Source organism: Petaurus breviceps, unplaced genomic scaffold (genome assembly GCF_028583685.1).
Source record: "Petaurus breviceps papuanus isolate PSGF00001 unplaced genomic scaffold, PetGlider_PUasm1.0 90515, whole genome shotgun sequence".
NCBI lineage: Eukaryota > Metazoa > Chordata > Mammalia > Diprotodontia > Petauridae > Petaurus > Petaurus breviceps.
In genome coordinates this window covers 4269316-4297313 of record NW_027187269.1, presented here as the reverse complement: position 1 = coordinate 4297313, position 27998 = coordinate 4269316, and the positions used below count along the sequence as shown (strand labels likewise).

Genomic DNA, 27998 nt, shown 5'->3' with positions numbered 1-27998 from the left:
ACACATTTTCATTTATGTAGCACGCAGTTTTTGATTTACAAAGCACTTTCCTTAAGACCACCCTGGCTAGATGAGTAGGACAAATATTATCATCATTAATTTACACATAAAGCAACCAAGATTCTATGAGATGACGTCATTTAGTTGATAACATACAGATGCTCAGTTGTTGAAGCTGGGACCAGAAGGCAGATGCAAACACTCCTAATATCACATTGGCTTTCAGGCACATGCTGACTTTAAGTATAACAAGCCTTCCCTTAGATTTCCCTAAGTACAACCCCTGCCTTCACATGATGATCTGTGGCTCAGCTTTGGATGATGTCTCTACACAGCAAAATGGAGATCTGGCACTTTCCCAGCTAACCTTAGGGATGTGGATAGCCACAGCCACAGCAGATAACTCAGGTTTCTAAGGAGTTACTTGGATAGAGTTGAAGGTGGGTGCTTGCGTTGTTTACTTTGGCCATCTACACTGATAAAATCAGACAGGTTATTTGTCAAATATCCATTCCACTTTATGCAGTGTAGACAGCCTCTGTCATGAAAATATTTCCTCTCCAACTGAGTCAACACATCTTTAATTTCCAATTAGATTTTAAAACTGAACATAGATTCATCAAAATTTCTGATCTCTGGACTGGAATAAAATATGTCAATTAAGAAATGTCTGGACATTTTTTTTTTCTAAATTACAAATGTATGGACAGATAAGAACTGTTTCAGAGATATGAGTCTAAATGTTGTTTTTTGTTTTTAATTCCCATAGTTTTAGTACAAGGGCAGATCTCAGGTATAAGAAATTAGGAGAGGATTATGGTAACTCATGTTATAGCTTTAATTTCACTCAGCCTAATCAGTAAAGGCTTAGAAAAAGGACCAATGGACAAGGGTCAAGATCTTTGAGATTCACCCCAGAATTGCCATTAATTTACTCTGATCCTGGGCAGATAACAGCCTTTCTGGGCCTCATATTCTGATTTTGTAATCTGAAAGGCCAGTCTTTTAATGATTCTCATGGCCAACCTCAATAATGTATTGCTGGGATGGGCAGGATTCTGCGATCAGGGAAACTACTGTTGGAGTTAAGTTCCTGAGTAAAAAGCAAAAGAAATCAAAAGTTTGTGTGCAACACAGAAGCCTCACATCTATATGTCATAAATATTTTCTTCAAGATGGAGAAGGAAGGGGAGTCTGGAAGACCTGAGTTCAAATCTGGCCTCAGACACTTAACACAAAACTGGCTGTGTGACCTTGGGCAAGTCACTTAACCCCAATTTCCCTACCTTCCCCTCTCCAAAAAACAAAAAAAAAGAGGGAGAAGGAAGGCACTGAACCTGGAGAGTACTGAACATCATTGTGAAAGATGGAAATAATTATATTCTAAGAGAAAGGAAATGTCTAGTTATCAATGTGGGCATCTTTCTGAATCAGCTGTGTGAAGGCAATCTACCTTTTTGTTTGAGCAAAGATCAAAATCAATATTAAACTAAATTTAAAAAAATGAGATGTGTGCAGTTGAGACCAATCTAATGCTGCCTATTTAAATAAGATTTTAATACTGATAATAGAATAGGAAATGGAAATTGTTCAGTGACACCAAACTTTTCCCTGAAACAAAGGTTCATTTTTTAAAAACAAAATTATTCTTGCAGTGATGCTATATGCATGAAAATCATAGAATACTAAAGTCTCCAAAGAATTAAAATTTAGAGTCACCCAAACATCGTGGTGGCATGAGTAGAATGCAACAAATTACTGCTTACTACTGTGCCTAAGAAGTAACTCAAAGGATATCACTGGAAAAATATATGTCAGGAAAAGAGAAGGACAATTAGGTGTGAGGAACAGCAGTCTATGATGTTATTGTTCAGTCATGTTCAACTTTTCATGACACCATTTGGGTTTTTCTTGGCAAAGATACCAGAGGGGCTTGCTATTTCCTTCTCCAGCTCATTTTACAGATGAGGAAACTGAGGCAAACAGTATTGAACCATTTGCCCAGGGTCACACAGCCAGGAAATGTCTGGGGCCAGATTTGAACTTAGAAAGGTGAGGCTTCCTGTATCCAGAACTGGCTCTCTATTCACTGTGCCAACTTGCTGCCTGATGTCTAGAATGGATGGTTAGACCAAAATATTCCTGGAATAAAACAATGTCTATGAAAACTAGAAAGGTAAGAAGGATCTAAGGAAGAATTTTAAGTGTACATAATTTGGCATAGGAAAGAAAGGTTGGACTAGTGATTTTTTTGATACAGAATATTCCCACGTGAAGAAAGTCCCCTTTTCCAGTGCTGGTCAACATCTCTTCTGTTCCTTACATAGTTGCCTAGGCCAAAGGGTACTAAATTGAGTGACTTACCCAAGATTACACAGGATTACTCAGGATTAAGTGACTTACCCAGGGTCACACAGCTGACAAATGTCAAAGGTAGGCCATCCAGCTCTTTCTACCCATACCACTCACTCATTACATACATATTAATACACATTCATAATCACATAGAATACTTATATACACATACATGGTGTAACTAAAAAGTGATAAGATTTTGTTATTTATGGAATTATTCTCCATGCTCTTTAAATATACCTGGCATATGTACACATATTCTTCATTTCAACCATTTCATGGCATTTAGCCAAAGGAAAGATTCTACTGAACCTGAGGGCTATTGAGATTGATTAAGACATTTTATGATTCTTAGCAAATTATTGTGAATGAATGACAGTTTTTAAGAGAAATAGGCTTGGAGCCAGGATGGCCTGGGGTGTTCAAATCAAAAGAAAATAATTCTTGACAGCTTACTTAAAAGATAGGGATAGGCTAATAAAACTTTCTTCAAAACATTATAATCTCTAAACTTGAAGTTAGGAACAATAGAGTTTGATTCCTGCCTCAGACACTTACTACTAGCTGTGCTTTGAAGCAAGCCACTTAACTTCTACTTGTCTCAGTTTCCTCATTTGTAAAGTAAGAATAATAACGTACCTCTCTGGGTAGTCGTGAAGATAAAATGAGATAATATTTGTAAAGCACTCTGCAAATTAAGAACTATATAAATCCTCTTTCTTCTTGCTGTTGTTGTTCAGAAGTATGAGAGCAACTTGCAAAAGGTCAAAACATAATTCACATCAAAATGCCATGAGATAATTAAAATAGCCAACAAAGGATGGACTGTACTTGGTAACGGCATCATCACTCTAGTTCTCAATGTTAAGGTTGGTGTTAAGCAAATGGAGGAAGTCTTTCAACCTGTGTCCCAGTAATAAGATTTTACACCACAGTCTTCACTAATAAAAATGGTTCTAAGTGTTCTTTCCAGCCAGTTAAATCTTGATAAGGTTCAGGCTTTTCTCCCAAGAGAATTTTATGAAATGACACTCCCTTTAGGACTAAATGAATAGAAAAGGCATGCAAGGATGTATATCGGGCAGGTTTACATAATAATTACATTTCTTTTGTCCATGACATAATATAGGTACCTTTGTTGTATTGTCTCCACCCCCCCAATAAATGCAGTCCTTATTTATTTTATTTTTTTCCATTCATTAATACTTTATTTCTGGAAAACCATGAGTAAGGCAAAGTTTCCAGTTTGAGGGACTTTTCTAGGCAGCTAAAAGCTCCATTCTTTTCTTGTTCCTGAAATAGGGGTTCTCTAGTCTAGCACCCATGCATGGAGGACATTCTGAGCAGTGGCACAATGTATATACACCCAAAGAGATTCCACAGAGGACCCATTGCTGAAGAAAACACGACATTCAGAGCTACAAAAATAACCCTGACACAGCTAAAAATGTCATCAGGCAGACTGATCTTTTTTGTTGATAAATTTAGCAAGAAAATCTTTTGGGCTTCCTCTGTCGGTCACCCAGCCCTGATTACTCCCCTTCCATTTTTCATGAATTTGCTGGGGTGAAAGATCAATAGAGTTGGAAAGTACTCCATAAGAAAGGGAGGCCATGACAGTGAATTTCAGCTAAATTGATTTGCCCAATTCAGATGGTATACTAATGACTCCAAGTCAGCATAATTATTTCTTTTTTTTTTTTGAAGGTCAGTTGGGGTTAAGTAACTTGCCCAAGGTTACATGGCTAGTTTTTTTGTGTGGATGTTGTGTCTGAGGCTGGAACCGAACTCGGGTCCTCCTGACTCCAGGGCTGGCGCTCTACTCACTGTGCCACCTAGCTGACCCCAGCATAATTATTTCTAAGAGCTTTACAGAACTGTTTTTAACTTAATGAAAGTAAACACCTATTCCACGTTAAACAGACCAAAGTCAGGAAGACTCATCTTCCAGAGTTCAAATTCAGCCTCAGACATGTAATAGCTGTGTGACCCTGGGCAAGTCACTTAACCCTCTTTTCCTCGGTTTCCTCAATCTGTAAAATGAGAAGGAAATGGCAAACCACTACAGTATCTTTGTCAAGAAAGCCCCAAATGGAGTCATGAAGAGTTGGATGTGACTGAAATGAATGAGCAACAACAAAAACCATGTTATTCAGTGGAGACACAAAAGCAAGAGTGAAACAGTTCCTGCCTTCAGAGAGCTTACATTCTAACTGAAGAGGAAAAGTACAGATACATATAGGAGGAGCCGGTAAATATTTAACAGTAGGTTCTCAAAAAAATTAATGAACAACATACTTTTAAGTTTAATCTTCATTATTAATGATTTCTCTGTATCACTTTCAAAAAAATCTAGACAGTTAACGAAACAGTACATAGAGCCTTGATTTGTAGCAATTGCTGATTTCAGTTGTAAATGTTCACACTGATAACAATTGGCTTTCTCAAGCTGGTTCCAGTGCGCCCCCTGTATACCTATATGTGTGTATATATGTATGTATGTACATATATTACATAAATGAATGTGATAATTATCCAATACAATCCCAAAGAACTCATGATGAAGCATGCCATCCACCTCTGGAGAAAGAACTGATATGGTCTGAATACAGACTGAAACATGCTGTTTTTCTCTTTTTTCTTCCTTCCTTCTTTTTTTGTTTGAGTCTTTTTGTACAAAATGACTAATATGGAAATGTTTTATATGATTGCACGTGTATAACCTATATAGGATTGCTTACCATCTTGGGGGGTAGGGCAGGGTGGGAGAGTGTGATAGGATTTAGACCTGAAAACTTTTAAAAATGTTTTAAATTGTTTTAATATGTACTTTGGTAAAAATAAAATGTTATTAAAAATAAATGAATGTTATATTTATGTTATATATGTATATATACATCTACACAAATTATGGTTTATATATATGTGTATATATATATATATATCTTTCTCTCCACTTAAATCATCATCTCAGAACTCAGCTATTGCAATAGCTTCATAATTGGAAGCACCCTTATGTCTTTGACTTCCATCCATTCTCCCATTCAACTGCCAAAGGAATTTTCTTAAAGAGCAGGTGTGATCATGTTGACTCCCTAATCAGCAAACTCCAAGGGCTCCCTATTACCTCCACAATCAATATCTCTGTTTGGCATTTAAAACCTTTCAAAGGTGGCCCCTCCTACCTTTCCATTCTTCTTACATTTTACTCTTCTTATATGTCATCTACAGTGCAGCTACACTGGCCTTCCTAATGTTCCTCACCCATAATTCTGATCCCAACTCACTGCCTTTTCACTGGTTGCCTCCTCTCCTTGGAATTCTCCTTCTCCTCATCTCTGGCTTCTGGTTTTCCTGTGTTCCTCAAGACTCAGCTCAAAGCCCATCTTCTGTTAAGAAGCCTTTCCCAGTCCTTACCACTCTAGCCTTCTCTCTATAATTACATTCCTTTGAAGATTAAATATCCTTTATGTAGACAGTTATTTGCATGTTTTCTCTCCTATTAGAATGTGACATCCTTGAGGACAGGGACCACAATTCTTTTTTGTCTTTCTACATATTTTGCAAGGTTATTGCTGTGCCTGGTACATAATATAGCCTTAATAAATGCTTGTTGACAGACTGACTGAATAGTAGTTTGGGGAGAAGAGCACTAGCAGGTGGAGGAATCAGGAAAAGGTTTCATATAGAAAGTGGCTTTTGAAAGAAACTAGAAATTCCAAGAGGCAGAGATGAGCAGAGTGTGCATTCTAGACATAGATAGTGTGGAAGTACAGGGATGAGAGATGTAATATCATATGTGAAGAATGACCAGTAGGTCAGTAGGACTGAACCAGAGAATGCATGGGAGTAATGTGTAAGAATGCTGGCAAAGTGTGCAGGGGCCAGGCTGTGAAGAACTTTAAGTTCTGAAGGAATGTGTATTTGATCTTAGAGGTAACAGGGAACTATTAGAATTTATTGTGTAGGGGCAGGAGGCAGGGTCAGGTCTGCTTTTTAGAAAAATTAATTTGCCAGCTATGTGGAGGATGAAGTGGAGTGGAATGAGAGCTGATTAAGTGACACCAACCAGAAAGCTATTGCAATTGTCCAGGCAAATTTACTGGTTGCACTGGGATGGTGACTATGTGAAGGGGGAAAGTACAGGTGAAGTTGTGAAGGTAAAAATGAGAAGACATGAGAAAAGATTGGTTGTCTGGGGTCACACTCAAGTGTGAGTAGGAAGCTGAGGATGACATGGAGGCTGTGAGCCTGGGGGAGTGGGAAAATGGTAGCAACCTGGGAAAGTTTAGGAGAACAGAGGATTTAAGGGGAAAGATAATGAGCTCTCTTTTTGAGATAGTTTGAAGTGCCTTTGGGTCATCCAATTCAGAAAGCCGAATAGGAAACTGCTGAAGGAAGACCAGATTTTAGGGGAGCTGGCTAGATCTATAGATCTAGGCATTATCTCCAGAGAGAAGAGGAATGAATTGGGTTGGAATGTGAGAAAACAGAGAGAAAGAATGCCTATGTAATTCATAATTTGACATGAGATTATGAAGTTATTGAATTTCTTTGACACCATGTGCAGAATGGTTCTGATTCAGAAAAACCTATATACTGTCCTTTCTTACACAAAGGAGATAAACCTGACTGAATCTGCAACACATATGCTGAATTACTTCACCTGAACTAGGCTTAATATGAGGATAATTATGGAATGAAAAAAATTGACCTTACACTCTCATATCTTCTTACCCCCTACTGGTACTTCCAGTGTCAAAATGTTTTAACTTGCAAAAGGACTGATAAGTGTTATCTCTATAATTTCAGGACCATCAAAAAAAATTTCTCATCTTATGATAAATATATATATATATAATATATATTATATTATTTATGATATATAATGAATCCAAATTAAACCAGTTATGGAATGATGAATCAGTGAGATGAAAAGTCACAAAATCCTTTTATCCATTAATTAGATAAATGGCTAGACTCAATGTTTCCTTTGTCGAATTACTTTAAAGAAATGAAAAACTCAGAGTCTATATTTAATTTAGACTTGCATTATGATTTCATCCATGTGGGAACTACCATTGCAGAAACTCCCTCTATCTGTGCAGATTTGCGACTTTTCTGACACTTTTAATTTTAGATAATTGCCTGAAGCACTGAGAGGTTAGGTGATTTTGAGTCACATACTTACCATGCATTTCAGAGGCAATGTTTGAACCTAGGCCTTCCTGACTCCAAGGCCAGGCCTCCAGACTACTTCTCAAGCCTGATTTATTTTGACTAGATTTGTACTTCTTATACTAAGGATTTTGTTATATATTAAATACAGAAGTGTTTTGGAGCCCTTGAGTTGTCTAAAAATTAACACAAATAATTTTTTTAATTGAATAAGAGACAGTACATCATAGGTATCAACATGACATAAATATAAAAGGTCACAATTAGAATTATTGGGTGGTAATCAAGGAAAAGATGTTTTGTGCATATTCCCCTAAATCTAAAGAAAACTTCCTGATATGAGATTAACATATTTTTAAATATTACACATTCCATAGAGTTATACTATGACAACATTCACAACAGTAATAAACATTTACTATATATAGCTAGGCAGATAAATGGCACAATGGATAAAACTCTGGACCTGGAGTCAGGAAGACTTGAGCTCAAATCCAGCATCATACAATTACTAGATTTGTGATCTTCAGCAAGTCATTCAATTTCTGTCTGCCTCAGTATCCTTGTCTGCAAAAATGAGAACAACAATGGCACCTCCCTCCTGAGTTTGTTGTGAGGATAAAAATAAATATTTCTAAAGTTATTTTTTTGGTAAAATCTATGTAAATGCTAGGTGTTATTAAATGCCCAGCATAACATCAGGCCATGGGGGATCTACAAAATGTAGCTAAGAGGACCCAAAGTTGTCAACAAACTTTTAGTCTAGCAGCTTATAGTAGAGTCACAAAATTACCAGCACAGTTTAAACTGAAAAAATCAAATGCCATGTCAGAATTTGACTTTAGAATAAAACAAAACTTAGCTTGTAAGTATAGGAAAAAGAGCACAAACAATTCTGGGGTCTGGTGTGCTAAGAAACTTGGAAGAGCTTCATACTCTTGCCAGTGAACAACAAGCAATATCAGAACTGAAGCAAATTCATAAAAATAAGAGCCATTCCCCAAGTGATAAATGGTCAAAGGATATGAACAGGCAGTTTTCAGAAGAAATCAGAGCTATCAATGATCATATGAAAATATTCTCCAATCACTACTGATTAGAAAAATGCAAATTAAAACAACACTGAGGTACCATCTCACATCTATCAGATTGACTAACATGACAGAAAAAAAATTATCAATGCTGGAGGGTATGTAGAAAAATCAGGACACTGTACACTGTTGGTAGAGTTGGGACCTGCTACCACCATTTGGGATAATGATTTGGAATTATGCCCAAAGGGCTATCAAACTGTGTAGTGTACACCCTTTGAGCCATCAATACCACTACTGAGTCTGTACCCCAAAGAAATAAAAGAAAAAGGGAAAGGTCCTATATGTACAAAAATATTTATAGTAGCTTTTTTTGTGATGACAAAGAATTGCAAAATGAGAGAATGCCCATCAATTGAGGAATGGCTGAAAAAGTTTTGGTATATGATTATGACAGAATATTACTGTGCTATAAGAAATAATGAGGGAGGATGGTTTCAGAACAACCTAGGAAGAAGTATATAAATTGATGCAAAGTGAAGTGAGAAGAACCAGGAGATCATTGCACACAGTAATAGCAATATTGCATGATGATCAATTGTAAAAGACTTACCTATTCTGATTAATACAATGATTCAAGACAATTCCAAAATACTCATGATGAAAAACACTATCTACCTCTAGAGAGAGAGAATTCTGGGTGCAAACAGAAGTGTAATTTTCTCACATTCTTTACTTGTCTTGCCCTTCTTTTGCAACATGGCTAATATAGAAATGCTTTACATGATTTCACACATATAATTGATTCCATGTTGCTTGCCTTTTCAGTAGTTGGAGGAGGGGTTAGAGGAAGAGAGAGAATTTGGAACTCAATTAAAAAAAAAGAATGTTAAAATATTTTTTAAAAAGTAAGCAATATCAAAAGAATATTGGTAATGTTAAACATTGTTAAAGAACCATGGTAATACAGGGCTGAATCTAAATTCTTAGCATGATGGTTCTCTAAATTGGCATTATGGGTGAAGAGCCCCTACTATGACCCAAAGTATTCACCCTTCATCTTGGTCTAAGAGACTACTCCTTGATTTGGTGAGCAGAATTCATAGGGGATAAACTCCCTTGGAGATAAAGTCAGGATGGTGACCCTTCTCCTGACCTGACTAACAATGTGACATCATACTACAAAAAAGATTATTTGAAGCCATGTGTGTAAATATTTATAAAAATGATGCTATGTGTTAGCATGTTCAAGTTGTTTGAACAAACTAAACATTCCATTCTGTTACTAGACTATTATTACATTTTCAGTCTATTTAAAGTGGCCTAGATAAATGAGAGCCCAAAGCAATCTCTAGGAACTATGACTGTGTCTAGGGACAACGTACCTGGCACAGAGAACCTGGAGGTTCTCCCAAAACTGGTGAATTTTTAAAAGAATTTCCCTCTGTTTAATTTGGAGAGGCTAAGAATATCTTTATTGCATATCTTAACTGCAAAAGTGTGTTGGGGAGTCATTAAAAAGTTTTTGTTTAGAAAAAAAGATCATCAAACTGATCTGTACTCCCTTTTGATACTCCTGCAGGAAATTTTCCCCAAAACTACAATCCCCAGACTGTATTTCAGGAATCTAATTTGGTGGGCACTCTAACTATAACTTTATTTAATTTTTATAGTGAATTTTTAATTTATTTGTTTATTTTTAGTTTACAACATTCATTTCCACAAGATTTTGAGTTACAAATTTTCTCCCCATCTTTCCCCTACCCACCCCCCTAAAACAATGATTCCACTGAACATCCCCTCCCCTATTTCCCCTCTGACTTTTCAGTTGGGCAAGATGGATCTCCATATCCCAGTGCCTGTATATCTTATTTCCTAGTCTGTAACTGTAATTCCCAGTAACTTTAATTTTAAAAAGTAAAAAAAAAAAAAAAAGACATCAGAAAATGTGTTCATTATCCAAAAAGAACAAAATGTTGACTATTTTTGGTTTTAGCATTTACACTCTAATTCCTCTGAGATGCCTTTTAAGTAAATGGAAGTCAAGGAGTACTCAGCACTAACCTTCTATATTTGGACTAACAAATTAGCCTGTTTTTGTATAATTTATCAGTATGGAGATGGTTCACTACATTAGCATCTTTGAGTCATAAGTAAGACTGAAAGATAACATTATAATGGATGGTGAGAGTTTACATTGCTTAATTTTATCATAAGTTTTTTATTTTGATTTTTGGGGTTTTTTTTTTGCTTTTTTGGAGGGTGGAAGGTAGGGCAATTGGGGTTAAGTGACTTGCCCAAGGTCACATGGTTAGTTTTGTGTTAAGTGTCAGAGGCCAGATTTGAGACTCCAGGGCTGGTGCTCTATCCACTGCAGCACCTAGAGGCCCCTATCATAAGTTTTAACAACAGTAGATTCAAGCCTTTGGCATATGGGATATATAGGAGTAAGGTTAACTAGAAGAATTAGTTTGCAAAAAAATGCTTAGGACAGGAAAAGGAAATCTCAAAAGTCAAAGTACCTTACAAATACTTAAATTCACTGAATTTGCTTCTTAGTTAGTCTTGGTCACATCAGCCCCTTTCTCATACTCTAAACAAAATTTCTTCTTTTTCTTTTTTCAGGGCTAAGGTTAAGTGACTTGCCCAAGGTCACACAGCTAGTAAGTGTCTGAGGCTGAATTTAAACTCATTAAGATGAGTCTTCCTGGTTCCAAACCCAACAATCTATCCACTGAGCCACCTAGTTGCCTCAGAATGAGAGCTACATAGAAAAAAAAAACAAAAAAAGACTAAATTGTGTTCTGTAAACACTGTTCAAGATGGCAAGAAAATAGAAAATAATCTGGAAAGATCCCCAATTTGGTTAAAAATATTTTTTAAGGTTTTAGTGCTTAAGGATTTAAGTTTTAGTTCCTTAGAAAATTAACTTTCATGTACTAAGCATCTTATCCCCAAACAATAAAGTATAAATGGAGCAGTACTGTACCTCCTCTATGTTTATCAGACTTAGCAGAAGTAAACTATATTTTGGAAAGTTTTAATGGTCTCTGGTAACTCTCTAGAAAGGTTTACTGCTAAAATTAGCTGAATCTTAGAATAGGTAGAGGGTAAAGTCTTGGAAGAGAGATAGATAGTTTCATAGGATAGTAGAAAAATAAAGGAAGAGACATTAGGATCTGCTTTGGAAAATGTTCAGAAGCATGAGAGGTAATTTATAGGAGTTTTGAAGAAGTAGCTGTAATAAGCAGAGGGGACCACCCTTAGTAAAGAAGATAAACTAAACTGTCCACAAGTCTCCTGTATTTTACAGCTTATTCTTATGGGAAAAAAAAGAAAAACAACAAGCAAACAGGAAATGAGATATTTAATCCATAAATATGCCATAAATTTGGGAAAGGTTAAGCCTAGTCTCCTACACCTTTGAAATCAGCAGTATAATACAATGATAGCAGAGTTGCTTCAGGGGCCGTGATAAGAGTGTGCCCATGAGGCATACCCATTTATAGACAGATAGATAAATCATGAAAATTTAAAGACTCTCTTTTGAATTACCAAAGACCAAATTATTTTCAATAGATTTAGTCTTGTGGATGGATTTTATGCCATAATTTTAAAAAATTTTTGTCTTCATCTGGTATATATGGTTAGAGTATTGGCTTGCTTCAAATAGTCTATCTTTTTATATTCTGGATAAATAAAAGATCACAGTTAAGGGGGGAAAGTTGTAGCCCTCTGTTGCTGAAGATCTAATAGTGTATGTAGGACAAAATCAGGTTACCAGGCTATAGTCAGAAAAACGGATCTGGGAAAACAGAAGCAGCAAAGAGGAAGTAGGGTAGGGAGCACAGGAAGTCAAAAATTGGAAAGTTACTGTGTGTGTGTGTGTGTATGCTTGGTGAATATCCTATGTGATACTTGGGACACTTCAGTAGTGTGAACAGTTCATACAGGCTCACATGCTGCCTCTGTAAGCTTACAGGAAAATAAGTTGACACTTTTTTGATTAACCAGTGAGGAAGTGTCATATATAATTGTCCCACCGAGCAACACTATACTTGAGAGTCACCAGCCTAGTGGTCTTTCCAAAGTCCCTTTGATCCATCTACAAAAGTTCCTCTATAATGCACATATTCTGATCTTCTACCTGGACAAGGTATGGCTGGGCACAAAAAAGAAACTCATTGGCCGGGTTCTTTCATACATATACATACATACATATACATGCACACATACATATTATATACACAAACACACATATACAGTCATAAACATGTGCGTATATATAAGAATGTGTGTATAGAGACATTTGTGTGCATATATATATGTGACCAGTTCTTTACAGTAGCCAGAAAATGGAAATAAGGTAGCTGTCTTCCTATTGGGGAATAACTAAACAAATTTTGTGCTATGTGAGTAAATTGAAATATTTTTGTGCCATAGGAAATAACGAAATGGACAATCTCTGAGGAAACTGGGAAGATGTCTATGAACTGATGCTAAACTAAGTAAGTAGAATAAAGAGAACAATTTATACAATGATAATAGCATTATAGAGAAAAACAACTTTGTAAGGTTTTAGAACTTTGACCTAAACAATGAGAGCCTAAATGGAGATAAAACACGCTATTCACCTTCTAGTGGAGAGATGATGAACTTAAAAGGCAGAAAGAGACATACATTTTCAGGCATGGCTAACATAGGACTTGTTTTACTGAACTATGTAGATATGTTTTGGAAGATTTGTTTAGAGGGTTTTAAATTTTACTTAATTGAGGGTAGTGAGGAAAGATGAATGTTTTTAAGATTTGTTACTAGAAAAAAAATTTTAAAGTATTGATAAATTTTGGGAAAAAATCATCAGTTGCATAAGAATTCATTCTGGGAGAAACTAATTAGAAAATAAACTTGTTTAATAATGCTGACATATAATGACAAATATAGATTTTTCATAAACATAACAAAAATTCAGAATTCATTTGAAGTTTGGCCAAGAACCCATCGAAGGAAGTTTAGATCTCATTATGAGGCCACCACACCTAGGTTACTAGGTTCTCCTTGAAGCTGTGTTAATTATTAGTTGGTAACCCCTAGGCAAATCACTTCCTCTATTATTCTCATATGTAAAATGGGGGTGGTGGTGGTGAATCTGATGATCTGAGGTCCATTTCATCTCTGAAGTTCTCTCTTTTCTGGAAACATAACCTTGGTCCTATTAGAGATACATCTGAAAAGGGGAAAACTACTTAACCTTCTTGTCAAAGTAGAATAAATAATCTGGACCTATCTCTTGGGGGTTATAGAAAGAAATAATATTCAAAAAGCACTCAGATCTATTTTAAAACAAAAGCAGTGTTGCCGATATTCTCATATTAAACTAAGTGATTTTAAATATGAGGATCCTAGGGGAGGCCAGGTGACTCAGCGAGTAAGAGCACCGGCCCCAGTGTCGGGATGACCTGGGGGATTGAATCTGGGCTCAGATACTTAGCACCACACCCAGAAATAACTGGTGTGTAACCTTGAGCAAGTTACTTAACCCCAATTGCCAAAATAAATAAATAAATGTGAGGATCCAATATAAACTCCATGTATTGTAATGAAATAAGGCATATGTTGCATGATCTTGGCAGGAAATCAGGGTTTGTAATATACTGTTTATATTTTCAGGGAGTCAGAATCTGAGAAGAGATCTGGAAGCCAGTTTAATGTAATATTTGAGATGAATCCCTTTTCAGCACTGGCCAAGTCATTTGACCTGTGCTGAAGTTTTTTCTTCTGTTGATTGGGAATAACAAAGTCCCACTCCATTATTATAACTGAGAGGAATAATTTGCAGAACGTTAGAATTTATACTGTACCTCCTGTAATCAGCCCTTCTTTGAAATCTAATAGTTTACCCCCATTAAGATTTGTAACTTGTCCCTTTTTCTTTGCTTCCTCTTCCTATTTTTCACTGCGATAGCACTCATTCTCTTAAACACATGATTACTGATAGTCATAGTGCTACAAACATAGTAAACCCTCAATAAATGTTCTTGGAATAAATGAAATGAAGAATCAGGCTCAATTGATAGTTGATGGGACTAATGCTTAAACTGGGCATTACACTTTAAGCAGATTTTAAATAGATTCCTAGGTCTACAATTATGCCAGACATAGGTCACATTTTTTATGTGCTTTTTTTTAAAAAAAAAATCATTCTTTTTTTTCTTTTTTAAAAATTTATTTTATTTTGGCTCAACCTCCTGAACTCCTTTTCTGCTTTAAGGTTTATAAGTACTTCCCTCATGTTCCCTTTCTAAGGGAGGCAATATAATTCTTATTATCCTTATTTTATAGATGAAGACATCCAATTTTAGAAAGGTTCTAATTAACCCAAGATAAATCAATCAACCAAACAATCAACAAGCATTATTAAATGTATACTCCTACTATGACACAGCCAAGTGGTTCAATATAGTACTAGACTTAAAGACTAGATGTCCTGAGTTCAAATTCTGCCTTAGACATTAACTATATAACCCTAGAAGAGTCATTTTACCTCTTTCTCTCATTCTCAGTATACTCACCTATAAAATTATAGTATCTACCTCCCAGGAATGTTGGGAGGATCAAATAAGGTAACATGAGTAAAATGTCTTGCACTTAAAAGTGCTATATAAATGTTAGCTAATGTTACTCTGGGGCCAGGCCTTCTCTGAAGTGCTGGGGATAGAAAGACAAAGGTCACATACCAAGTCTCAGAGCTTAGGTTGGACACAAAGTTTCTTGCCTAAATAAGTCCCTCCTCCTTTCCACAAGAAGACATTGCCTCTGGGAGTTAGATTCAGGTAGCTTACTTGACTAATTCCACAATGTCAAACCTGATAAGTGAGGCCCCAAAGTATGGTTTGTTTGTTTGTTTTTGTTTTTATGCATAATTTGGTCAATTATTTTAACTGAACTCATTAGTATTCAATAACCATAAAGGCAACATGAAAAACTTAAGAACTGTGTAAAATCCTTGTTTACGAGTATTAGCCTACACAGATTAGCTGAAAATATCACTAGCATTATAGAAAAGTCCTCTACTGACTCCATTTCTAGCCATTTGTAAACAAGTAAACTTTCACATCCATAGTATTTTAGGAATCTAGTTCTGCCTGTTTCTGGTCAGTGTCGCTAAGACCCCAATCACTGACAGCCTGCCAACTTCTGAGTATTGTTTTGGGTACAATGTGACATGCCAAATTCATTGTGCATTGTATCTCCTTGATATAGCAGATGTGGTAACTTTCTTAAAGCAAGTATTCCTACTGGTCCTTTGATTCATATGAGATAACTAAAATAACGACCTTTATATCCAAAAGGGTACAGAGTACTATTTTAGAATTAAATTGTGAATCTTTTGTCTCTGTTATCTGAAATGGAGTTTTTACTTGTCTGTCAAATGATATTCAAAGTGTTAATTTAACAACAATAGAAACCTAAAAATGAAGAATTTTCATTAATGATGAAAATATTCATGCCTAAGTTGAGTCGATTTTTTAAAAAAGTTCACCTTGATTTCAGAATCCATTGATAATTATAAACTAACAATTTTTTCAAATTCTTTTTCTTTCTTGGATCAAATCTGTACCTTATACTTTGGCAGAAGGTCTCTGGTTCTCCTATTTCAGCTCCTTTCTCTTTGATATTAATTTGCATACAGTTCTCTTTTCCCTACTTATTCAACTGAGAGTAGAAGTGGTGGTGGAGTAAACATTCCCTGATCAGAGAAAACTGGGGCAGCTAAGTGAGAGTGCATAGAACACTGGGCCTGGAGTCAGGAAGAACTGAGTTTAAATCCAGCCTCAGATATTTACTAATTGTGTGACCCTGGGCAAGTCACTTAATCCCTATTTCCCTCAGCTTCCTCATCTGAAAAATGGGGATAATAATAGCACAGCCCTCCCTCCTAGGGATGTTGTGAGAATCAAATGAAATAGTAGTTGGAAAGCACTTAGTAGTACCTAGCACATAGTAAGAGCCACATAAATGTTAGTTGTTATTTTTCAGTGTTGAGCATGTTGCCTAGTACATAGAAGGCACTTGAGAAACCCTCCTTCTCTCCTTTCCTCCCTCTCTTCCTTCCTATTCTATCTCTGACAGTAGTCACATGTGTGTTGGGATCCTGTTTCCTCATCTGTAAAATAGGGATGCTATCTATCTGTTTATATCATGTTTATAAAGTTCTTTCAATTCAATAGCTTACTGAGGTAGGCATTGCCTACCTCATTGGGTTGCCAGAGGATAAAATTGAGATAACATATATGAAAACAATTTATATAACAAACTATGAAGTATTATATAAAATAGGGTGAAATTTTATGGAATTTTGTGTTTTTAGTTCTCCATGACTGAAGTGATGTACATGAGAAAAAAATAGGATGTTGATGGCAACTCCAAAAATTATTTTCTTTTATCTGATTATTTCTTTACCAAATAACCAGATTTTAGACATGAAATCAAGTTATACAGAACAGAGAAATGAGAAAGATGACTGAAACCTACAAGGAAAAGAATAGTGCTGAGAAACTGTCCCAAAATGATGGGGCCTCATATTATTAAAGAGACAGGACACCTTAAGGACATAATAGGGGTAAGCCTTTTAAAGGAGACAGAATATTTTTGTAAAAACAAAAAGCAAGCTTCTAGAAACAACTAAAGTGGAAAAAAATAGACAAGGGGTGGCAAGATTAGATGAGCGATTAAGCAACACAGAACTTTACAAATATGGACAGCAAGTGGTCATGCTTCATAAAGAGAATTCTTTGGAATGGTACTTCATCTGCGATAGAGACCTTCTAAATACTTTATTTTGTCTAAAGTATGCATACTAAATGACTTAAGGCCTTCAGTGTAACTTTGATGCTTCTAGCATTGGAAAGGGTATATAGAATTTTCTTTCTGAAATCTTCACCCTAAAATCCTTTAACTTATAATGTAAGTAATGTCTAGACAAATTTAAGGCCATCGGCACTAGAATAATACTATAATCTACCATCAGAGATACATCTCCCGAGGTCTAAAAATAGCCATAGGTTATCCCACCACAATAGGGTGAATTTTAGTGATAAACACTGGGGGTGAGGGGAGAAGGGAGAGGGCAGGGAATAATGAATTCAATCTTCCAGTTAACAGTAAATGTGTACTACTCTCTGCTGTGCTCCCCATCCCGCAGCAACAGCAACTTTAGAGAGATTTCAAGTTGTTCCCTAAAGTCTTAGATATTTCCTCTCTTGATTTCAAACAAATTAGGATAACTGGAAACTCATTCAAGATTTTGGGGAAAAAAAGCCTTGTGATGATAGGGAAAATAAACAAACATGTAAACTAAGATATATCACTGGTAGTTAACCCCCTTTGGTGATTTCCTTTTGTTCATCCTGACCTACACCAAAGAGAATAATGGAGAGTAAGTATAACTACAGCATTAAATTTCCTAAGATTGTTTTCCAAGGAGATATAGGCAAAAGTAAAACAGGGGTTTTGCATTAGGTTACTTCTGATCTGAGGGTGCTTGGTTTATTTTTCAAGACTACTAATTGGCAAAAATAAAAGACCTAACCCTTTTTTATTTTTAAAGGATTATCCCATTGCATAAAATGAAACTTAATAACACTGAAATAAGCTTGCAAAAAGAATGAATCTTAAGAAAATATGGGGACATCTCTCAACATTTCTAAGTAGTACTCACACTCTAATATTTTCTTCTTCCAGAAAAAGTAGAGGTCAAGTACAACCCTAGGCCAACATTAAATCCATAATGAGAAGCAGATTGTCATAAAGAAAAATCTGAAAGGTCAACATGAACTGTTCATCATATTCCTGGATTGAGTCACAGGACACTAGAGGCTCCCCAAAACTTCTGGATCATGTGGACCAGGTTTTCAGTAACCCATTTTTGTATTATGGACACCTCTTTTGGTCTAGTGAGGTCTAGAGACCTCTTCTCAGAATAGCATTTTTAAATGCATAAAATAAAATATATATTTATTTCAACCCAACAAATTATTGTACTCCCTGAAATCTATCCAAAGATCCCAAGTTAATAACTCCCTATCTGTTCTAAGCCCTTGACTTTATAGATGGGGCAAGTGACTTGTCCAGGATCATAAAGCTACTAAATGCCAGAGAATCCAGGTCTCCAATGTTCAGGCCAGCCTGTAGATGGAACAGGCTGCTTCAGACACTGGCTCTGCTGAAAACAAAACAAAACAAAAAACTATGCTTATTTTTAAAACTTGGAGGGAAACTCACATCCCTCACAAGAGAAATAAACCAAACCATTACGTGCCTATCTATACCCTGCAGAATTTCTTCTGTGATCTATTTCACCACCAAGGTCATTTTAAAGAGTAATTAAAAAAAAAAAACTGACTAGTATCCAATTCTATTTCTGTCCTTTCCACATATTTGACCAAAAGGCTGAATGGGTTGGTCCCGATTGAGTCAGGAAAGAACCATCAGCCCATTCGGCGTACAAAAGTGACTCGGAAACACTGGGAACTCGGTATAGTCTAGTTTCTCAAGGCGCGCCCCAATTTCTCAACTCCCTCTCCCCAGTCCAGATGCAAGAGCTAGCCTAAGCCCAGAGCCCTCCCATCTTGTCGCTAGCCTTTTTAACCCCCCTTTAGCACAGCGGAAGGAAGAGGAAGAGCAACCACAATTAAAAACCGCTCTTCTTCCAGGTGTGTGCACCGTTTAGTTTGACTGGACACAAATTATCCTTCCTGAGTTGCCAGGGGCTCAGCGCCTAATAGACACCTAACTGAGATTGCAAGGGTCCCCGAGGGCACTACGGTTAACAGTCCAGAGATGCGTTCAGCCGCCGATCTACAGGCATCTTCAACTTGCTCTGAGTGCCCAACAGGTGAGGAAATGCCACGCAAACAGAAGTCCCAGCCCCTTCCACTCGACCAAAACCTCTTGTCCTGGCCTCCCTCCGCTCTCCTTCCCCTTCCCCACGCCTAAGGACTTCCAGCATCCGCAAGGATTCCCTTGGTTTCCCTGCCCACCTCCAGCATCCAACAGCCCAGGAAGGGAGAGGGGGCTGAGGCCAACACCTTCAGCAGCCTCCCTGCGTGGCCAGATAGCTCCTCCACCCAACCCCCCAACCTCCCACCCGTCCCATCTCCGGTTCTGTGACTGGACAACTTACCGCATAGTGGAGCTGGGCTTTCTCATTAAATACTGAGTCCCCCATGCTTTCCTCAGAAGCCAAGACCAGTGTCCCCAGGCGTTTGGAGGCAGCGTCTGTAGTCGCTGCCACCAGCTGCTGCAGGGGTGCTATTGGCCAGGGCGCTGCCAAAGCACCCGGACTGCCCCCTTTCCTCCTTCTTCGCCTCCACTTCTCCCCTGCTTCCCTGGAAACGGACAGGGCGAGCGCTCCGGTCCAACCTTATTTCACTACCATCCTGCTGACAGCACCAGCTTTGCTCGCGGTTGTGAACCTGGCGGCTGCTTTCTTATTTTTTTGGTTTGAAAAAAAAAAAACCACCACAAGCCACCACAACAGAACACACATACACAGACTGGCAGACACGACCCTTCTCACGTTGTGAAGCTGGAAGGGAAGAGGAGGAGGAGAGAAAGAAAGAAGGAGGAGGCTGTCAGAAGCAATGGGCGGGCATTTAATTCCTTCCGCTCTCCTTGGGCCAGACTTGCTGCTGCTGCCGCTGCTGCTCAGGCTGCTGTTGCCAGCTGTTGGCAGCGGGACCTGTAGCTTGGTTTCCAGCCGAACAACAGGTGTAGGACCAGATCTTCCTACCTGCCGGCAGCCAACAAACCCTGTCCCACCTCCTTCAATGGAAGAGAGATAAGCAGTGCAGAGCTGGAAGGCTAGTAAAACTTAACTGAAGGAATCCAGATGAATTCAGAGGAGTTTATTGTAAAATAGTGGCCCCAGGCCCTCCTCCAGCTCTGGGTTCTGAGCCCGCTGAGTACCAGACTATTCCAACTAATGGGTTTTTTTTTTTAAAGGATTGCTTTCACTTTACACACAGCCTACCACTTCTTGTTACCACAAGCGTGTAACTGAACTAGGGGAGTGTCTCCTTCAGGGCCCAGGGGAGGGAACAGTAGTGATTGCTATCCCTGGGGAGGGGCTGCGCCAAGGATTGTAGGTCTTGGGAACATAAGACTCTAGTCTAAGCCTACTTGCTCGTGAGGGAGGCCTGGAATTCGAGGGGCATTGCTGAGCTGAGAAAGTATTGCAGAGCAGCTAAGGAGCACCGGGTAGTAGGAGAAAAGGGAGCTTTTGGCTTAGATCTGTGAGGCACTATAGGAATGGGGTGTGTTGCTATTCTGGACTGGAGATATTGATAAAAGGATGGGGAGGAAGCCAGCTTCAAGGATGGGAGGGGGAATCTGTTTTGTTTAAACAGTGAATAAACTTTGCAAAACCTTTAGGATCAAAGAGGGGGAACAACTTTTTGTCAACTAAGAGAATATACTCTAATGTTTAATGTTCAAATGAATTTGTGATCTCATAGATTTTGAAGTTCTAAGGATGAAGATCACAACTGAGGTGTGCTTGTTTTTCCTATAACTCTTGTCTACATCATCCCATAATGCCTATTGCTCAGATTAGGGCATGCATTTACATGGACAAAGGAGTTCATCAATATGTATGCCTATTTGGAACAGCCTGTTCAGATGAACTATAAATTGGCCCTGGGCTGAAGAGAAAGTAGGAGAGCAGATGGACTACCTATGTGGAAGTTGCAAAGCTGCTTTAATAACTCCAAGCTTTACAGGAAAACAGAAGCCAACCTTTTAAATACCATGTTCTAGAGCGGTGTTATAGGGCAGCAAGACAGAGAGTATAGTAATGTCCAAAAAATGTAAAAGGATTGTTAGATAATATAAGGCATAATTATAGTGGAAAGTGTCATAGTCTTGGAATCAAGAGCCCTGGGTGAGTTATAGGACTGACTGTGGTGCATTTGGCACTTGCACAAATGAGTTCATCTCTTTGGGCCTCAGTTTCCTTATCTGTAAAATGAGAGAGTTGGAACGATAACACACATTTGTACAGCACTTTAAGGTATACAAAGGTTTTTCCTCACAACCACTAAAGCAGATGGTACAGTCATTATGATACCTCAACCCCAGCCTTCATGCATTTACACATTCAAATCCTTACCTACTTATTTTGGAATTTTTAGCATTCTTCAGAGCATAGCTGTATATATAGCATGCATGATTTCCTTCATGAAGTCTTTCTAGACCCCTAAATTGTAGCGCTGTTTTTCTTTTTAAAATTCTTTGTATAACTTTGTATAAATGCTTTGTATCTATTTACCTACCTATACATATATACATATGTATACCCTATACATGTATATACATATATATACACACATACATACACACACAAGCCTAGCATGATTTAAGTGCTTAATAAATTTTAGTTCAGTCATATCTGCCACTTTATGACCCCATGGACTACACTGTCCATGGAGTTTTCTTGGAAAAGATAATTGTAGTAATTTGCTGTTTCCTTCTCCAGTGGATTAAGGCAAACAGAGATTAAATGGCTTACTCAGGGTCACACAGCTAGTAAGTATCTGAGGCCAGAGTCCTGTGGATACAAATAAACACAAGAGAGACAGACCCTTCCTTCAAATCTAACCAAAGATGAAGATAACATAAAGGGGAGCTGAAGAAGGAGGGGAGGAGATGTGGTGACATGGCTAGATATGTACAGGATGTATTGTGGAAATTAGGAAACAAAAAACTGGAATATAGAAGCCCAGAGTATTTGCCTGTATGCCTTATAGCTGATAGTAGAATATGAAAAAATTTTCCTAAGGAGCATAAGGTCAAGGAGAAAGAGGAGAAGTAAAAATTAATAAGACTCAGGGGATTTTTATATATTCAGCTTTTTCCAGTTTAGGCACTTTTAAATCCATAACAACATTTGAATGGGTGCAAGTTATTATGGGCTCTGGCTTCTGCCTAAGCCCTTGCTTCTCTCTATTCTCATATTATAGCTCTTTCACACACAAACACACACACACCCATTTGAAGACTAAAACTGGAGTTCTCTTCCCCTCATAACTGTTTAATGATTTACACAATATGGAATTTTTTTTAGTCCCTTGATCTTTAGCCAGTGAGTGTGCCAGCTTAATTTTCAAAATATCAATTACGTATTGTATCTTGGGTTTTATGTGTGTTCTGCAACAAGAAAATGGTTCTATAGGTATTATAATTGACCAATGGTCACCAAGTTCTACTTATGAATATATGAACATTTTAGGCATAACTTCTGTATTCTGATATATTTATTGCCAAGTCTCCATTGTTACAGTTGGGTGGAAAGAGGTAATGGGTTATGGCTTGTTTTTCCAGTTTTGAAGGGCTTTCTATAGGGATGTAGCAATAAGTTTAAGAAAAGAAACTAGTTAATCCTCTAAAATCTACTTGATTCATTTCAAGTCAATAAACATTTATGAAATGCCTACTATGTGTCAGGCACTGTGCTAAGCATTGGGCATACAAAAAAGGGACAAAGGATAGCCTCTGCCCTCATAGTTCTTACAATTTAAAGGAGAAGACAATGTACAAACAAATACATACAAAACAAGCTACATACAGGACAAATAGGAAATAACAGAAGGAAGACACTGGTAGTAAGAGAGGTTGGGGAAGGCTTCCTGTAGGAGGCAGAATTTTAGTTGGGATTTAAAGCAAGTCAGAGAGGTCTATTGGAGTGGAGGAGGGAGAGCATCCTGGGTATGGGTAACAGTCAGTGATTGCATAGAACCAAGAAATGGAGTGCCTTATTTATGAAACAGCCAGGAGGCCAGTGTCACTGGATCCAATAGTATGTATTGGAAATTAAGGTATAAGAAGACTGGAAAAGTAGAAAGAGGTTGAGAGGTCATGAAGGGCTTTGAACATCAAGCACAACATTTTATATTTGTTCCTGGGGGTAACAGGAAGCCACTACAATTTATAGAGGGGGGGGAAGGGTGACATTAACAGACTCAGGTTTTAGGAAAGTCGCTTTAGTGGCTGAATGGAGAATGGATTAGACTAAGAAAAGATATGAGGTAGGCATACCCATCAACTGGCTATTGCAGTAATCAAGGTGTGAGGCAATGAATGCCCATACTAGAGTGATAGCAGCATCAGAGGAGAGAAGGGTGTATTTGGGAGATGTGACAAAGATGAAATCAACAAGGCTTAGCAACAGCTTGGATTTGGGATGGGGAAGTAAAAGATAGTGATGGGGATGTGAATGACAGTGAAGAATCCAGGATTGACTCCTAGGTTCTGAGTCTGAGAGGATGGTCATGTTTCTATAGTAATAAATAGGGGGGCAGGGAGGAAGGGCTTAAGGAAAAAGATAATGAGTTCAGTTTTGAACATATTTAGTTTAAAGTATCTACTAAACATCCAGTTTAAGATGTCTGAAGGGAAGTTGGAGATGTGAGACCGGAGGTTAGCAAAGAGATTGGGGCAGGGAAGGTAGATTTGAGTATCATCTGAACAAAGATGGTAAATACATCCATAGGAGTTGATAAAATCACCAAGTGAAATAGTAGTGAAGGAAAAGAGAATAGTAACCAGGACAGAACCCTGAGGGACACCAACAGCTAGAGGTAGTAAAGTGAATTTATTAGCCCTGAAGCACAAGGTCTCTAAAGTACTCTAAAAGGTTTGGGAAAGTTCTAAATGTCTTGTTAATTATTAAGCAATTTGAAATGTGTTAAATATAATACAGAGATGTATTATATATAACATCATATTTTGTTGACAGTTTTTGTTTCTCTATCATTGTTATGTTTGTCCTTTGTTTTCAAAGAGGGCCATGGTATCAGGGAAATGATGACATGACTTACAGTCAACTTTAATTTGAGTGAGGGAGGGCTGTTCAAGGTCACCAGCCTCACTTTCTCCTCCAGATCCATCTGGATCTAATGATGAGATGCTCATCAGGATGACTGGAGATGACCCAGAAAGCAATGGGAGACCCTGGCCCTTTTAGGTTAAGGATTTTTTTCACTTAGAGTGAGGTAATGCCCATTCAGTGAATAGACCTCTTCAAGAAGTGAGTCAAGGGATGTCCCCTTTAATTAGAAACAGAAAAAAAAAATAATGCTGAGAAGGAAAGACCAGTAGGTCGCTGTTCCAAAGAGAAACAATTACCATTGATATTCATTCTAACCCTGGAGGACCCAAAATATAGTCATTAACTGGCTCTCTCTATCACATTCATTACTCAATATACCTCTCCTTTGGACCAGCAAATCATCCCTTTTGACTTAATTTTAAAAAATAATGTAGAATTCTAATAGCATTCCAAAGAGGACTGTCATTAGTGTAGCAATAAGTGTCCTTGATTTGGAATCCAAGAAACTGAATTCAAATTCCAGTTTTGCCATTTACTGCTTTTTATGTGACTTTTGAGCAAATCATTTAATCTCTTTATGTTTTGTTTTTTCTTCCTTTGTAAGACTAGATAATTTCTATAGTCCTTCTAGCTTTAAACATATAAAACAAACATCCCTTTCAAATTGTGCAGCATTAATTTGTTCAGGTGTTTTTAGGCATTTTTATTGGGGGTAGGTGGGAAAAGGGGGAATGTAGATTGGGATTCCAAGGAAAGATACATCCATTAAGTTCAATGGAGTCATGATTAATTTTTTTTTTGGTTAGCCAGAAAAATTTTTGATTCAGCTTCTATTGTCAAGCATCTTTCTAAAATGCATTTGCCCATTTTCTTGTAAAGGGAGAGTACACTTAAAATAACTAAATCTGTTTTTGATGACCAAAGATGTAGAAATACATTTTTAAAAAAAATCTTAATTAAAAAGGATGTTTTGTGGCATTAAATTAAAAGGGTTTTGCACAAACAAAATCAATGCAGAAAGGAAAACAAGAAACTGAAGGAAAATTAGAGCAAGCTTCGCTGATAAAGGCTTCACTTCTCAAATATAGAGAACTGAGTCAAATTTATTTTCAGAAGAAGGAATCAAAAATGTACATAGGCATACAAAGGTGTTCTAAAGCACTATTGATTAGAGTACTACAAATTTAAAAAAATCTCTGAGGTACCACCTTACACCTATTAGATTGGCTAATAGAAAAAGAAAATGACAAATTTTGGAGGGGATGTGGAAAACTTGGTCACTAATGCATTGTTGATAGGGTTGTGAACTGATCCAATTATTCTGAAGAGTAATTTGGAACTATGACCACATAGAGTTCTTCAAAGGGGGGGGGGTGGAAAGGTCTGTGGAATGATCACTTAAGTGAGAGCTGGCTGTATGCCCAAAGGGTTATTTGCATACTCTTTGATCTAGCAATGCCACTATTTGTATACACCCCACAGAGATCAAAGAAAAAGGAAAATGACATATATGTACAAAAATATTTATAACAGCTTTTTGTGGTGGCAAAGAATTGGAAATTGAGGGGATGCCTATCAGTTGGGGAATATATGTATTATAGTATAGTATTGTATATGTATATGTATATGTGTATATATATATATATGGTGGTATATGATTATGCCAAAATACTATTGTACTATAAGAAAAGATTTCGGGGCAGCAAGGTGGTGCAGTGAGTAGAGTGCCGACCCTGGAGTCAGGAGGACCTGAGTTCAGATCAGGCCTCAGACACTTAACACACACACACACACACACACACACACACACACACAAACCTAGCTGTGTGACCTTGGGCAAGTTACTTAACCCCAATTGCCCTCCAAAAAGCAAAAAAAATTTAAAAACTAAAAATAAAAAAAAGAAATTATTTCAGTAATAACCTGGAAGGACTTAAATGAACAGATGCAAAGGGAAGTGAGTAGAACCAGGAGAACATTGTACCAGGAGAACATTGTAAAAGCAATATTGTACAATGAACAACTATGCACGACTTAGCCATTCCAATCAATCTAATAATCTAAAACAATTCTGAAGGACTCACGATGAAAAACGCTATCTGCCTCCAGAGAAAGAAATGATAAGGTCTGAATGTAGATCAAAGCATACTTTGTTTTTGCTTTATTTTTCTTAGGTTTCTTTTTTTGGTCTGTATATTCTTTTGCAACATGGCTAATATGGAAATTTAAAAAGGGATGGCTTGCTGTTGAGTGAGGAATATATTTAGAAATTAATAAGATTTGACAACAAAAAATATCAATAAAAATAAGATGATACAACACACTTCATAGTTATTTTCTGCTTTCTCCAAAATATGGGCTGCAGAAAAATGAATAAATAAGAAATGTGGTTATGTATTATTGTTGGGTAGTGGTTGATGATTTTGCTGTGTTTGTGTGGAAGGAATCAATATAGGCATAATTAGTGAATTAGGTAAAATGACTAAGAAACAGAAAACTATTTTCACAGTCTCTGCATAAATGTGATTTAGCCTCTGCACACTGTTTATAGTATGAAATCAGTTTTATTTATCATTTTTATAATTATCAGGAGGATACAAAGGTTGGTGAAACAGAAGATTAGGATTAAAAAACCTGTACAATTGAAAAACAAAATGCATCAATTAATCAATAAACACATTAAATGCCTATATGTCTGCTCTTCTTCTATAGGCTCTGAGCTGCAAAGATAAAAACCAAACAATCTTAGCTCTCAAAATGTATACATGTAGTGATTCACTCATATTCCTCTTCAATTTGTTAATTTCTGAGGACTCTAATACACTGTAACTCCTCCAAGCATAGTATCAGCTAGTTACATGACTCTAAATGGTAAAACTTGAAGGCTGACAATGGAATTTCCAGGTCTTTCTACCACAAACCATTATAGCTTTTGCCACAATAAGCAAGGCTATAGGGGTGGCTAGGTGGTGCAATGAATAGAGCACTGGCCCCCGGAGTCAAGAGGGCCTGAGTTCAAATCTGGCCTCAGATACCTTTCCATGTGACCTTGAGCAAGTCACTTACCTCAGATACTTAACACTTACTAGCCCTGGGACAGTGGCAAGTCACTTAACCCCAACTGCCCCACCTTCCCCCTTCCAAAAAGAAAAAAAAGAAAGAGTATAAATAAGCAAAGCTGTTGGAGAACATCATTTAAAATCTTTTTCATTTACTCAAGCTATAGCTGAGTTCCCCTTCATTTCATGTAATCACAAAAGTGCTAGGAAAGATCTATAAAGATCAAATAAGACTAGCTCCCTTTTTATCTGAACTTCATAGAGATAATGTGAGACAAATGATATAATACTAGTGTTATAATATATGAGTACATAAGAGAGGTACAAGACAAATCCTATGGGGAGGATGATTACTGAATTGAAAGGAGGGAACCCAAGAAACCTTCATGGAAGTCTCAGCATTTGAACTGAGATTGAAAGAATGAGTTGAGATTTCATGAGTTGGGGCATTATTATTCCAAACCATATTAAAAATACAGAGGTAGA

General features: G+C 37.3%; 1 protein-coding gene and 1 long non-coding RNA gene across 3 annotated transcripts in view; one reads left to right on the top strand and one right to left on the bottom strand.

The window, feature by feature from the left end:
* The window catches only part of ARHGAP6 (Rho GTPase activating protein 6), a 703646-nt gene that overhangs the window by 335004 nt on the left and 340644 nt on the right, over positions 1-27998 (bottom strand). The window contains exon 1 of one of the 2 annotated variants that reach the window (XM_069063001.1): positions 19750-20656. The exons of the other annotated variant lie outside the window; for it this stretch is intronic. Within the exon in view, the coding sequence (XP_068919102.1) occupies positions 19750-19794 (45 nt within the window). The 5' untranslated portion in view covers positions 19795-20656. Of the gene's footprint in view, positions 1-19749; positions 20657-27998 lie in introns of those variants that run through there. 2 annotated transcript variants of the gene reach the window in all.
* The window catches only part of LOC138142071 (uncharacterized), a 123020-nt gene continuing 95022 nt past the window's right edge, over positions 1-27998 (top strand). The window contains exon 1 of the long non-coding RNA XR_011163338.1: positions 1-19461. This is a non-coding gene — a long non-coding RNA (uncharacterized lncRNA). The remainder of the gene's footprint in view (positions 19462-27998) is intronic.